At 46.8% G+C, this 15684-nt stretch overlaps 1 protein-coding gene across 3 annotated transcripts in view; it reads right to left on the reverse strand.

Moving 5' to 3' along the window:
- Positions 1 to 15684, reverse strand: part of CA10 (carbonic anhydrase 10) — a 483725-nt gene that overhangs the window by 20937 nt on the left and 447104 nt on the right. For all 3 annotated transcript variants that reach the window (XM_008687829.2, XM_040640851.1, XM_008687835.2), the window contains exon 6: positions 3658 to 3753. In XM_008687829.2, the coding sequence (XP_008686051.1) occupies positions 3658 to 3753 (96 nt within the window). The remainder of the gene's footprint in view (positions 1 to 3657; positions 3754 to 15684) is intronic.

Below are 15684 nucleotides of genomic sequence, written 5' to 3' on the forward strand. Positions count from 1 at the left end.
TTACATGAATCAAATATATCATAAGCCATACCATCTGTCAACCAATCATCCCTCCCTCCCTCCCTCCCTCCCTCCCTCCCTCCCTCCCTCCCTCCATGCATCTCTCCATGCACCCATACATCCAAAAATATTTACCAAGTGCCTATTATGGGCCAAAAATTGTACTAGATGTCCAGGGATCGGTTCCCATTTTGTGCCCATGCCCTCAGGTCTCCAAATTTCCTCTGGAGGTCCTCAAGCCAGAGGACCACCATTTGGAGACTGTGATGTGCCCCCACATAACTGCGTATACTGTTTCTTAACAGCCTCCCTTCTACTCAGTCTTTTCCAAGGCACAAGGGTTCATCTCAGCCAGTTCTCTCCTACCTCTCTCAGCTCCGCTCAGTAATTTACGCCTCAGCTGCTAATCGGATGCTGTGACACAACAGCATTTTAAAACTGATTTATTCTGAGGGTTGGAAAAATTGCAGCAGATGATTATTATTATTATTAGATAAGCAACAGGTAATTTTGAGTTTGGAGAAGGCACAGACTGTTTATTTTCCCTCCATCTGTTTCTCCTTTCCCACACAGTTTCCTGGATGTGTTGTGGTGAGACACACACTGGGGGGGAGCTTGCTGAGTGGCAGTGCTCAGTGGAGTTTGTCAGAGCCACCCCCAAATGGAGAAAAGTCCCAAAGCAAACACTGATGCTTCCTAGAAGCTTCAGTGCCAAATTTAGCTTCTCCTTTGACCTCCTCTTTGGCCATTTAAAACACAGCTCGATGCTGCCTGTTTGTGCCAATTCACATGAAAAATAGACTGTCATGGCTAGTAAGGAACCTGCCATGCCCCTTAATTGGGTGCCTGGGCTCCTGGTAGCCGGTGAGTCCGGACAGCACTAATGTTGGAACTGGACCCTTTTGAGTTGATTAAAAATAACTGAAAAATTTCCAGAGTGCACACAGATGATTTGTGGGCTCTGGTGTGTTGGCGGCATGGGAGGGAGGGTAAAGTATGTACTTGGTATAAGTGAGCTTAAGTGGGAAGTTAATGGTGTGTGATTGAGCAGTAATTATGGCCAAATCTCAGTTCCCTGTGGTCATGGGAAAGATGGGGGATTAGGAGGGGACAGAGATATATAAAACCCACAGATAAACAATTCTCTTATTTTAGCCAACAACTCCAACCCTTTTATGGCTCAGTTTTTGGCCAGGGTGCCATCTCTAGGGATCAGCTGACCCAGAGGAAGGGCCTCTCATGTTCTGGGCCTGTGTACCCTGCAGCGAGCTGGGAAGGGGGCGGGCAGAAAGATCAGAAGGAGGGGAGGACCGCCAGAGACTGGCTGCCCTTAGAGCCAAGGGCTCTGCTCATCGCATTTCTAGGCACGTGCCTAGCACACGACTGGCCTGTGCCTCCCACTCAGTTGGTGTTTTGGGATGAGTGAGTGACAAGTCTTGGCTTGGATCACTCACTGTGGAACATCTGGAAGTTGATTATGTTGGACAAAGATAGAAGGGCTGTGGCTTATTTTGAGATCCAGTGAGAAAGCTTCAGGTCTGCTCAGGGAAAGAATGGAAGCATCCCTCGGGGGCCAAACTGGTCTGAGAAGATGCAGGAGCTGGTCCCCATCCTTTCACTGACTGCAGGGGCGGGGACATGAGTGCTTCTCAACAGCTCGCTGGGACGCCGCCGGGACCTGCGTCAGTCATCTTCCTGCAAGAGCTTGTGAAACCCGCCCATGGCCTGCTGTCGGGGAGGCTGACTTCCTGGCGTATCCACCACCCTGTCAGCTGTAATGTGCCTGAGCTTCTGGGGTGACATCCACTGACTCAAGTGCTTTCAGCAAAGTGAGGTGCCAGCAGGGGCCTCGGCTGAGGCACCCGCCAAAGGACAGGCAGTGTTGGGCAGCTCAGGATGGCCGACATAGAACCCTGGCACTGGGAAGGCCAACGGGGGGAGGTGAGCTCCTAGACACGCTCGAGGCCATTCTGTGACATATCTGCGGGCTTCCCAGCACGGAGCACGCCTCAGGATGAATGCACCTGTTGTCCCGACATCATGGTTGAGGCTGGTCGAGGGATATAGGGTTTGCCCTGTGCTTGGGAGGGGCATAGGGGAAGAAGTTTATACATGTCATGGTCTCTCTTCTTCATCTCAGTTGCTTTCTCCATGCTCTGTTGGGGGTGTGAGTAAGGTCATTAGTGTGAAAGTCAAGCAAGACCTGGGCTACGTGCACTTGGGTGGAATGCTAAAGATTCCCTGGGCCATTTTCCTCACCTGCAAGATAAGGATACTGATGCCCGCCCCCAGGTTTATTATTAGGGTTAAGTATCTCAGTGCCTGGAATTCAGAAATCTGCTGTTCATTATAACAGGGTCTGTGACGATACCAAGAGGTGTAGAGTAGGGACTGGCAGGATCTGTGCCAGGACTAACGTCCTTTGGGGTGTCACATCAGGTATTCAGAAGGTATGGCAGCCCAAGATATGCTTTCCTGGCCAAAAGCCCCTTCCTGTCTTTGCTAATGACAGCTGCAGATGCCTCTGGCCAATGTGCAGCTCTGCCCAGGCCACGCAACGGCCCGATGGGACCCCTGTGAGGGAGAGGAACTCGGGAGGTGGTGTGGACTCTGGACAGGGAGGACCAGGCAGGGCCAAGAGCCTGTTGCAAAGGGTGATGCTTTTGGGGAGGACATGGGGTAGGGCCTTGGGTGCTCTTGTGCCCAGTCTCCTGAGCAGTGATCACGTCACCACGAGAACTCTGTTAACCCCCCCGGTGGCAGATGCTGGATTTCTACTGATCATATTCGCCAGATTCCAAACTCTGACCGGTCTGGCCTCTCGTGGTCTGGCCAAAACTTCCCAAGCGGCGAGCACAGTGACTGCCAACTTTTGGAACCGTCATACAGTGCTGTTTTTTTTTTCCTCTCTCAAATGTTTTCCAATTGGAAAGACATTTCTTCTTCTTCTTTTTTCGTTTTCTTTTAAATTTGCATACCTGCTTCCCCCTGTATCTGTTAAAATGTTAAAGATGATGATGATGATGATTTTTAACAAACTGGAATTTTCTTGGCTGGAGATCTGTTGTTGCCATTCACTGTTGGGGAAATGTGGAGCCTCCTAAGAATGTCGTAAGTCAGCCTTGGTGATCTTTGTTTAACTTCTGCCAGGGGTGCTTACGAGGAAAAGGGAGCGGAAGATGGGAGGTGTCGTTCAGAGCAACTTTGGGGAAGGTGGAGGGGGCTGTTCAGGGCAGTGCCTGGAGGGGAGGGACATCTCCCATTTCCCTTCCACCTCTGTTTCCAAGGGGCCACTGAGGGACAGGAGCATAATGCTGTGGCGTGTCAGCGAGCAACCCCTCCCCTTCTGTTGCATCCTTTTGCATGATGTGGGGCCTGAAGCCGGTTTCTGGCTCCAGCTTCCCCTTTTCTCTCTAGAACAAAGGCTGCTGGGTCCCCAGGCTCTGAAGCTCCGAAATGGAGCCATCATTTTTGCATCTTCCCGAAAGGGGCCTCATTTGTCATAAATCTCATGGGTATAAAGGTCACCATCCCGCAGCTTTTCTTGGGCACGGACCTCACCTCTTGGGTTATTTCTGAGATCCAACAGAGACTAAGCTGGTATTCAGATGGAGCTGGGAATGGCAAGAGAAGAATGAAAGAACGCAAGACACTTACTTTTATAAATATAGAAACTACCACCAATCCATTAGGGCTCTTTGCAGCTTCGGTGACATTTGTATATAACTCATGGTTGTAGTGGATGAGCTGCACCTGGCAAGAGGGAAAAACAAGAGTAAGAACAACAGCTTCGCCTGGAAGGGTGTGAGGCACAGCATCTCCGTGCTACAGAAGGATTAACTCTAAGTTGTATTGTAGAACACTTGTAAAGACAATGTTGCAACTGAAAGGGATTCAGGGAGGTGTGTGTGCATGTATGTATGTGTGTGGGGTGTGTATAAACTGCACACACACACACACACACACACATATACACATGCATTTACAAAATACATCTTTGCAAATGTTTCCTGGTAACAATCAGGTCTTTAATAAGCTCAGTGCCCATCTGGCTCTGGCTCTGTCCCAGGATATTTCCCCTAAAGTGGGTGTAAAGTGAATTTCTCTTATTAGGAGTGGAACTGCCCTGCAGGGGCAGACCGTGCCCTTCTGGCTACACCCACAGCTGCCACTGGCACCGAGTGAATCTTCCTCATGCCCTTGGGTGAGCAGGGAATGCTTAGGTTCGGAGCCAGCCCAGGGACTCTGAGAGGGCAGTGGCCAGCTTGTGAGACGCAGCATTCCCGATTAAGAGAGAGCAATGGCTCAAGCTCCTGATGCACCAGCCAGCCAAGGTCACTTGCTTGGGCAGGACTCAACTTCCTCCTTGCTCAGTGAAGTCCAGCATCTGCCTGTTAAGCCTTTGTATGGTAGTTAGTGTGGGCAGCAAATGAAGTCCTGGGTGTGATTGTCTCTCCTTAGAATTCATCCCAGGCTGTGGTTTTGAAATAGATATTTTTTAAAAACAGTATGAAAGTATAATTTTTGTAACAAACTAAAAAAATTTTTTAAAAAGTGAGAGTTCTTCCCCCACCTCTATGTAATTCCAGGCCAGGCAATATGACTATTAACAGTTTAGCATATGTCGTTCCCGATATTTTTTGTGCTTATAGATCACACACATATGCATGGAGGGTTTAAGAAATAATAAAAGATCCAAGATCTATACATTTCTAGGATTTTCTAGGATTGAGGATCCTAGAAATTATCTAGGATAGATAAATTCCTAGAAACATACAATCTACCAACACTGAATCAAGAAGAAATAAAAACCTGAACAGATGAATACAAATAAAGAGATTAGAGTAGTAATCAACCCCTCCCCCAACAAAGAAAAGCCCCAGACCAACTGGCTTTGTGGGTGAATCCTACCAATCATTCAAAGAAGAATTCATACCGATTCTGCTTAAACTCTTCCAAAAAATGGGAAGAAGAGAGAATACTTCCAAATTCATCTTACGAGGCCAGCATCATCTGACACCCAATACCGAACAAAACGAGACACTTTGAGAAAAGAGAACTACAGGCCAATATCCCTAGTGAACACAGACTCAAAAAACCCAAGGGGATACTAACAAGCTGAATTTAACAGCACATTGAAAGGATTATACATCATGACCAAGTAGGATTTATCCCTGGGATGCAAGGATTGTTTAATACATGTAAATCAATCAGTGCAATACATCACATCAACAGTATGAAAGATAAAAACCCCATGACCATCAAGAGATTCAGAAAAAGCATCTGACAAAATTCACCATCTTTCATAATAAGAACTCTCAATGAAACAGGTAGAGAAGGAATTTCGCCTCAATGCAATAAAAGCCATATATGGAAAGCCTATAGCTAATATAACCAATGGGGAAAACCTGAAGACTTTTCCTCTAAGACAAGGGTACCCACTCTTGCCACTTCGATTCAAAACAGTGCTGGAAGTCCGAGGCAGAGGAATTAGATAACAAAAAGAAACAAAAGGCATCCAAATCAGAAAGGAGGAAGGAAAAATGTCTCTGCAGATGAAGTATCATGTATGTGGAATACACAGAAGATTCGCCTACAACAAAACACTGTTCGCACTAATAAATGAATTCAGTAAAGTCGCAGGATACATATTCAGTATACAAAAATCGATGGCACTTCTATATACTAACAACAAACTATCTGAAAAGGAAATTAATAAAGTAAATCCCATTTACAATAGCAACAGAAAGAATAAAGTACAACTGACCTTGAACAACATGGGTCTGAATGGAGCTGATCCACTTACATGCAGGGTTTTTTTTTTTAAATAAATACAGTACAATATTGCAAAGGTATTTTCTCTTACAATTTTCTTAATAGCATTTCCTTTCCTCTAGCTTACTTTATTGTAAGAATACAGTAGTGTACAAAATATGTGTTAATTGACTATGGTATCAGTAAGGCTTTTGGTCAACAGTGGGCTATTAATAATGAAGTTTTTGTGAAGTCAAAAGTTATACAGGGATTTTTGACTGCATGGGGGGGTTGGTGTTCTAACTCTCGCATTGTTTAAGGGTCAGCTGTACTTAGGAATAAGCTCAACCAAAGAAGTGAAAGACTTGTACACTGAAAACTATAAAACATTGATGAAAGAAATTAAAGACGACATAGATAAATGGAAAGACATCCCATGTTCACGGGTTGGAAAAATTAATATTGTTAAAATGTTCATAGTACTATTTAGCTCAATCCCTATCAAAATTCCAGTGGCATTCTTTACAGAAACAGAAAAAAATATTCCTAAAATTAATATGGAACCACAAAAGACTCTGAATAGTCAAAGCAATCTTGAATAAGAACAAAACTTCCTGGTTCTACAATATACTTCAAAGCTATAGTAATAAAAAAGTATGATATTGACATAAAAACATATGTATAGATCAATGGAACAGAACAGAGGGTCCAGAAATAAATCCACACACTTATGGTCAACTGATCTTTGACAAGGATGCCAAGAATACACAATGGGCAAAGGATAGTCTCTTCAATAAGGGATGTGGGGAAAACTGGATATCCCCTGAAGAAGAATGAAATTGAACCCTTATCTCTTGTCACTTAAAAAATTAACTTAAACTGGATTGAAGACTTATATATAAGACCTGAAACTGTAAAACTAGTAGAAGAAAACATAGGGAAAAATCTTCCTGACATTCATGGGTCCGGGCAATGATTTTTGGGTCATGACCCCAGAAAGTACAGGCAATAAAAGCAAAAGTAGGCAAGTGGGACTGTATCCAACTAAAAAGCTTCTGCATAGCAAAGGACACAAAACAATGAAAAGGCAACCTAGAGAGTGGGAGGAAATATTTGCAAACCATGGATCTGATAGGGGTTGATATCCAAACCATATAGGGAACTTGTATAACTCAATAGCAAAAATAGCGAAGAACCTGGTTAAAATGGGCGAAGGACGTGAATTGGCATTTCTCAACTGTAAATGGCCAATAGGTGCATGGAAAGGTGCTCAACATCACCAGCCATCAGGGAAATGCAAGTCAAAACCACAGTGAAATATCACCACACACTTGTTAGAAGGGTTATTATCAAAAAGACAAGAGATTACAAGTGTTGGTGAGGATGAGGAGAAAAGGGAACCTTTGTACACCGTTGGTAAGAAAGTAAACTGGTATATCACCATTATGGAAAACAGTACGGAGGTCCCTCAAAAAATTAAAAATAGAACTGCCATATGATCCAGCAATTTCACTTCTGGCTACGTATCCAAAGCAAATGAAATCTGCATCTCAGAGAGACACCTGCAGTCCCATGTTCGTTGCAGCATTATTCGCATTAGCCAAGAGATGGAAATAACCCAAGTTTCTTTTGATGAATGAATGGATAAAGAAAATGTATAAAGAAAAATAAGATAGAATATTACTCATCCATAAAAATGAAGGCAATCCTGCCATTTGTGACAACGTGGATGAACCAGGGGGACATATGCTAAGTGAAATGAGCCAGACCCAGAAAGACAGATACTGTATGATCTCACTTCTGTATAGAATCTCCAATAGTCTAACTCATAGAAACAAATAGTTTGGTGGTTGTCAGGGGCTGGGGGGAAGAGAAATGAGAGGTTGGTCAAGGGCACAAAGTTTCAGTTACTCAAAATACGTGAGTTCAGGGGCTCTGAGTACAGCCTGGTGACGATAGTTAGCAATACTGTATTGCAAGCTTGAAATTTGCTAAGAGGATAGATCTTAAATTAAATCATCTTCACACACACACAACAGTAACTATGTAGCGGTGATGGATACGTTATTTAGTTTGTGGTCATCTTTTCACAATATATTCATATATCAAAACATCAAGTTGTACACCTTAAACATATACAATTTTTTGATGTCGAAGAAATCTCAAAAAGTTGTTAAAAAATAAAAAATGAAACAACCCAGTAACAATGGAATCATTTATAATCATGACCCTGAACTTGATTTTTTAAAATTTAAAAATAGTTTGTGGCTATCTTTCGAAGCCAGTGTGTGTAGAGCTACCTAAGTTTTTATAACAGCTGTAGAATTTTCTGTTGCACGAAAGCCCCGTGACCCATTTAACCATCCTCTCACTGGCTTTCAGTGTGTTTCCAGTTTTTCTTCTGTCTTGTAAACAATGTCACAGCCAGCTCAGCATAGATCTTTCTGTAGCAGTGTGAACATTTTCCTCAGGCTGGGTGGGGGCTCTAATAAGACAGTGCCTGTAAAAGTGATTTGTGACGCTGAAAAAGTCTAAGTGTATTCATTATTACCAATATCCTGGATTGCATTAAAAAAAGGAGGTGAGGTTTTAGAAGCTGAGAAAGTCAATGATTTTTTTTTAAAAAGTGCTTTTCTTTGATCTTTGGAAAAACCACCTCTCACACAGGGTTTGCAACCTTCACTCTGCATTTAAATCACCTGGGTGCTTTTACTACCCACCTGTGCCTGCTCCCCCAATTCTGATTTCATTGATTTGGAGTGGGAACAGGGCACCGGGATTTGTTAACTGCTCTCCAGCTCGTGGGCAGCTGGAGTGCAGAGCCAGTGCCACAGGATCAATGAGCAGCCGCATCCCATCAATGCCCAATCAGGTGGATGGAAGCTTGGATCTGAGAACACCGTGAACAACGGAGTCATTAGAGCTTCTCCTGGAGGAAGCCTGCTATCGCTGCTCTTGAAATACCCTATTTGCTTACTGCTTTTTCACTTCTTGTGCGTTTTGCCAATGGTGGCAGATGGTCCTACAGCAGCTCTTCTGCAATCAGAAAGGCAACCATGGGCGGGAACTGGCAACTCTGCTTTGCCTGTGCAGAATGGATCAGGCAGGTTTTCCAGGCCTGTGCTTATCATTGGCTTCCCTCCCGCCTGCCTACCTGCCCCCCCCGCCCCAGCCAGCGCTTTCTGCAGGTGGAGAAGTGTTGCCATGTGGAAGATCCAGGAGCTGTGGGGAACCTGCCCCACCTCCCTTCAGTGTTGAGGAAGCTTCTTAATGAGAATCAAAACACATCCTGCCATCTGCTAAGATCTTCCCACCGGGTGACCTACAAAACCACCTGGGGACATGCCAGGGCCACAAGGCGTGCCTGGAAATTTCAGCATGTTCTGGGAATCAGGCGTTGGACAGCCGGGGATTGGAAGGCACTCCAGTGGAATGGTTCTTCCTTCCCAACTCGCATGACTGGAAACTGCAGGAAGAAGTCTCTTGAGCCCCTGGGTCACCCACAGGGTGGCATTCTGCAGGGGCCAGGGACTGTCAGAAAGGGGCTGGCAAGCCGAACGGTGAGGCTGTGCTCTGCTCTAAGCTCGCATTGGCACATTGAGAATTTTGGTCTGATGTCTTGCCTCCTCTTTGTTCCAAGGTAACTTGGCTTGGGTCCTGATGTCATGAGCTTTGGTTTCTGTTAGGGGTCACAGATGGCCTGCTTCTTACGTGAGGCTTTTTGATCTACCAAAATGGTGATTTTATAGAATTAATATAATCTTAAATTAAAGCAATTTGGAATAGAACGTCTTCCCCCTCCCAAGGCTCACACGTTAGATGTTAAAAAGATCCAGAGTGCTTCTCTCCTCGGTGCGCCATGCGGGGACCAGCAGCAGCCACAAGGTCTGGAAGGGGACTTGTTAGAAATGGAGAATCTTGAGCCCTACCTTCGATCTCCTGAATGAAGATCTGCATCTTAAAAAATCCCCAGGGATTTGAATGCGCATTAAACTTTGAGAGGTACTGTTTAGCAGACACTGTTGGTTGGTTAGCAGAGAGCCCTGTCTGGTCTGGCTGTTCACTCTTCCTCTGGTTCAGTTAGTCTGGGTGGAGGGGTACAAGTATCACGTATGTTGGAAGATAGGCTGAGTCCAGATCTTTGGAGGCCTAGCATATGAGCTATGGAAGGGTTTGGAGCAGAGGGTAAGCTAATCGGCACCGACGGCAAGAAGGCAGAGGCAAGCAGGGAGAGCCCGGAGGTAGGGCGGGTGTAATTTCAGGACGTGGCCATGAAGGCGGACAGTGTTCTGTAGGACTTGCGGAATGTGCGTGTTTGGGAAGAGGGGGCACCAAGCGATCCCCCAGGCCTCAGAACGGTTAGGAGCCCCAGAAGAGCCTACGAGGCAGCTCGGCAGTGCCCGGGCTTCTTGTTCCCACCTCTCAGAACATGATTTTGGCACCAAAGGCCAGAGCAGAAGAGGCATGGGGCCTGCACCAGTTCGCACACCCAGAGTAGGGCTTAACTGTGAAAAAGAGTTGCTTCCCTCCCTACCTTCCAGATCCTTCATTTCCGCAGCTGAGGTTTGTTCCTCCCCAGCCAGGCCCAGTGGTGCCAATCCAATGTCCACTAACCACTCACCATGTGCCTGGTGTGGGTGGGTCTAGGGGAAGAGGGTCTGCTGCTTGTACCGCCATGAATTTGGAATGGGGGGCGCGGGGCAGGGCAGACATGTACAGATCCTGTCCTGCTAGAAGAAGAGTTTCAGATTGCCAGGTGGGTTCTGAACGTGAGGTCTCTGGGTTACTTTTCGCCAGTTATAGGTAATATCCTACAAATTCAGAATTTTTAATAATTTGGATGAGCACAAAGATGTAGTCTGAGCCTCAACTTCGGGGCTTACTCAAGGTGATCAGTGTCTGACAATGTTTGACCTCTGAGCACGTACAAGGCAACTTAAGACGGTGGCGGGGCCCATGTGCAAAGTGCTTACAAAAGCAAACTCTTTGGGAACTAATCGTGATATGCTAATTAAGCACCAAGTTTAGTTATTCATTAAAGAGATGCCCCAAGGGTTTCTGCCAGCCTAGTTGGAATTACCGTGTGAAAGAGCTAACCCTGGATTACAGGAAATTATTTTATAATCTTGACTTCTTATTAATTTAGACAGGGGCCCTCATGGAGAAGCTTTCTGGAAATGCAAGACTGAGAAATAGGTGTCTTAGAGGAAGAAATAAGAGAGTGTTGGTTTTTTCATGACGCTCAGATGCAGGATCCAGCACATTCTCTGTACTCAAGTCCTTTGTGACCTGATGTGACTCTTCCTTGGGTGGCACTGGCTTGAACCTTGTGTTCTCATCCCAGAATATGCTGCCTCACTCAATCCTACCGGCCCCCGGAATTCACTTGTTCAAAAAATCTTGGAGGGGCGACTACGTGCCAAGGCCAGCTGTATACGACTGATGAAGTCCTTGACCTCCTAGAGATCATTTCAGATGGCATCGAGAGCTTTGAAGGAAACAGACAAGGCTTTGGCTTGCAAAGGGAATGGCTGTAGTGGGAAAAATGGGGGCGAGGCACGTGGGAGTGGGAACGATGTCAGGTAGCGTATAGTTGGTGAAGGCCTGTCTGCAGAGGTGACATCTGAGCTGTGTTCTGATGACGAAAAGGAGCTGGGCATGGAAGACTGGAGGGAGGCACCTCACTGGCTGAGAGCACGGCCTCTGCAAATGCGTCAGGATAAATGGCTGAGCATGGTTGGGGAAGGTGGCTTAAGATGGGACCAGCGCACGGGGGGCTTTGCAGACAATGGTAGGGAGCTTTGACTTTATTACAAGTGCAACAGGAAGCCACTGGTTTTAAGGAAGAAATCAGTTTTTGATTCTTTGATTCATTTTTGAAAGATTTCCCAGGGCAGAGGGGAGACCGAGGAGACCTTGCCTCCCCTTCTTGACCTTACAGCTCAGCTCCGGTCTCAGCTTCTCTAGGACATCTTCCATGAATCACTGACCTTGAACATCAAGTGCAGCTCCTCTCTGCTCCATGGAGCCCTTGTCCAGGGGGCAGGTTCAAAATATTTTACAGCTGGGATGGCAGGAGTATGGAGTGACCAGGACAGACAAGTCATAGACAGCTGGTACAGTCACATGGGTGCTGAATGTCATTGTTGGCACTAGTCACCACCATCATCTGTTGATAATCATCACCAACACTTGCCGCACGCTTATTTGTGCCAGACACAATGCCAGCAGTGACACCACCTCATCGAACCCTCACAAAATTCCATGAGTTGTGCCATTCTGTCCATCTGAGTCATGCGGACACTGGGCCTCCAAGAGATGCTTTGCTCAGGGGAGTGGAAAGAGTCAGGATTGCCCCAGTTCCTACACCGGTAGAGTTCACACCTTACTCACACTCATGCACCATGTTATTTTGATAAACTATTCTTTTCTCTGCCTTTGAATAAACATCTCAAGGGCCGCAGCGTCTTTCATCATATCCTATCCCCTGTGCCTCACGTGGGACTTGCTTGGAGGAGATGCTGGCAATGTTTGTTGAATGAAACCCAATTCTGCATCCTCTAGGTTCTTCATCCTGGGAGGGGCCTCCGAGGAAACGCAGGCCAGCCATTTCTTTTCAAAATGAAGAAACTGAAACCAGAGAGGGGCTTTCCCAAGATCATACAGTCAGTCCTACGTCCATGCATTCAGTAGGTGTTTATTGAGCAACTACTACGTGAGGGAGAGTAGTGTGAGTTGAAGTCCAACAGGGAGGCGGGGCCAGACCATGGAGAGCCTGGCGGGCCAAGCTAGCGGGTCTGGATTCCGTTCTAAGGGTGACGGAGAGTTGTGTTTATGACTATACACCTGACGCACGTTGGGCTTCCGTGACTAGTAGCTCAGCTTCCAAGCAGACAGAGAAGTACTCGTCTCTACGACGTGAGCAGAACTACTGCAAGCGAGCTTCCAAGTCGACAGCAAGCTATCCTTGCCATCGGGCCGGCCGAGAGCAGCCTGTGCTGTGAAGGCCTCACACCGAGTTCACACTTGCCAGCAACGAGGGGATTCACGGGTGTGTGCCGGGCTGCTGCTCGCTCACCCTTCACGCCTCAGCAGAGCGACCGGCTGTGTCCTTGGACCCTGCTGTAGACGCCTCATTCCGGCTTTCGCCACGCGATGCTCCGTTAGCAGGAGCCCCTTAGTGAACTCGGGAAAGAGCAGCCTTGTCGCGGAAGACGACACCGACGGCGTTCGGAGTGATAACCCCACCACCTTCGTGACCCCTGCTTAGACACCGCAGTGGCTTCTCATTGCTTCTGAGACAGAGCCGGCGACCCAGATCTGAGCATAAGCCTTGTGTGGCCCCTGGAGTTTCCCACCACGTCCCCTTGTTCCACGCACACTGGCCACAGTGATCTTTCGTTTCCTTATGCACCGTGCACCGGGCTTCCTCCTTCCCTAGAGCCTACATACGCTGTTCCTTCTGTCTAGGACCCCCTTCCCTCCCCTCCGTGCTTGCCTTTTATTTACGAACCCCTTTAGATCTGAGCTCAGGGGCCACCTCTTGAGAGAGGTCCCCATGACCCACCCCCCTGGCATCCCGTGCCTTTCCTCTTTGAAACAGATCACACTTCTGTTTCAATTCATTGTGCGATTGATGAATGCTCGCCACTGTCACTATGCTGACTTTAAGCTTCATTCAGGCAAGAACTGTATCTGATGGGTCCTTGTGATGTCCCCATGCCCAGCACAGAACCCCGCACGTATTAGCTACCGCAAGGTAGAGACAATTGTTAAGTGAATGACTGAAGCCGCGTAGGCTGGCAGAAATACAATAGCATGTGATGTCCCGAGGGACAGGGAGAGCAAGGCACTTGGCTGAGCCAGTAAAGGAACAGCCTGGAATCCTAAAGAGAGGCTCTCTAATGGGAACTCGCCACTGGGTACCCTGGGGCAAGGCAGGCCTCTCATTTATAAACAGGGATAATAATATTAACTACTTCACAGAACTGCGGTGATGATTTCATGAGACAAAATATATAAAGCAGTTAGCCCAGGGCCTGGCATCTCACAAGCACTCAGTAATTAGCTCCTCAGAATGACGAAACAAGCGATCGATAATAGAACCTTTAGCTCCTGCAGAATAGGGGGCAGGTGTGTGCAGCCCCCCTCTTCTGGGTCCTCATTTTGAGCCTGTTCTCCCAAGGAAGCGTGAGCGACAGGTTGCCTGGTCAGAACCCGGATCGTTTTCCAATTTCTCTTGTCCTGTTCTGACACGTAGGGAGCACCACGTGTAGCACCCCGTGTTCCAGGCCCCGGATGGGGCGAGAGCTCTCAAAGAGAAACAGATCCCCGATGGGTCGTACTATAATTGAGTGGTTGGCAGGCTTTCCGTAGAGTCAGAAAGTAAATACACTCAGCTATGTGGATGATAGGCTCTCCGTCACAACTCTTCAAGTCTGCTTTGGTATGAAAGGCGCCACAGACAAAATATGAAAGAATGGGCGTCTCTGGGTTCCCACAAAACTCTGTTTACAAAACCGGGCGGCAGGCTGTGGTTTGCCAACGCTGCTAGTCTAAATTTGAGAGACGGATACAAAACTTCAGGGGCATACTTTATCCAGCCAGTGTTCTATGGAGACAGGAAGAAGATACGTATTGAAGGAATATCAATCTTCACCTCTCCCTTCCCTTTAAACGATGATGACCACTGTCACATTTCTACGCCGGGAGAGTTTGATTCTAGGGAAGACACAAGTCCCACCCATCGTCTGCCAGACCCCAGGCGTCCAGAGATGAGCGCCATATGTTCCATTACCCCATTTGTTCCTGAAATAGGCAAATGATGAAACAAAGGCACAGAGAGGTTAAGCAACTCTTCCGAGGTCACACAGCCAAGTGACTCTGGTCCGCTTTGCTTTCGAGTGTACACACGTTTTCTTTCCACAAGAAAGGAAAGAGGCAAGGAAAGGTGTTTTATATCTGAGGGCAGATCACATTTCAACAGCGCTTGCTGGAACAACAATTATAAGCTAGGACTTAGTTATAGAGAGTTATTGACAAGTCCGTGTTCACGTGTGAGAGCACACACGGTCTGTGGAGGGGAAGCGGTTTGGTATTGACCAGCTGCCGCGTTCTCGCCCTCAGTTTCGGCAGTTATCGCCGGTCGGCCCGGGGACTGATCGTTTCCTTCATCCTAAGACGCGGAATGCAATGATGGCTAAAGATAAGAAGCAGCGCCTATCATTTCCTTGACTAAAGACCCCCAAATGTGGTCCAGCAATCACAGCAAACTGTAAAACCAGACCGAGATATGGTATTTCCCCCCAGGAGATAACAACACCTGGATTTTTAAAGCATGGTGTCTTTCATTGAGTCGCAGGAGAGTTGGCACACGTGGGGAGCCGTATGTTGGATGCAGGATGCGCTGGAAAAGCCATTGTTCTGAACCCGGCCAGAAACCTCTTCTGTCCAAATAACCCCGGGCTAGTTGTCTAGCCCCTCCCTGCCTGGTTTTCTTCATCTGCGATATGGGAACGCACCTAAGGATCGTTGTGAGAATAAAACAAAAGCATCCACTACACAGTCGTTCAGGAATTAGGCAGGGTAGAGTCAAGCATGCAAAATACACGAGGTGACAGATACGAAGTACCACACGTAGGAAAGGCGGTTCCAGTGTCCTTCTTTTTCCTTCCACGATGCAAAGATTTGACACACTTTCCTTCTTACTGGTTTCTGGACTTGAAATCTGTTGTCACAAAACAAACCACATGCCAAGAATCTTCTGGAGCGTTCTCTCTTCTGAAGAGACGTATTTCTCACACATTTATCAAGAACCACTGAGTTAAGCTATTCCCTGATGCTTTTCTTTTCCTCTTTCCCCCCTAAAACATTTTGAAATAGCAATTTCTAGAAGTCAAACTCTCTTGCTACAGTCCTGTTTTCAAAGCA

This window comes from Ursus maritimus, unplaced genomic scaffold (genome assembly GCF_017311325.1).
Source record: "Ursus maritimus isolate PB19 unplaced genomic scaffold, ASM1731132v1 scaffold_24, whole genome shotgun sequence".
Classification (NCBI taxonomy): Eukaryota; Metazoa; Chordata; class Mammalia; order Carnivora; family Ursidae; genus Ursus; species Ursus maritimus.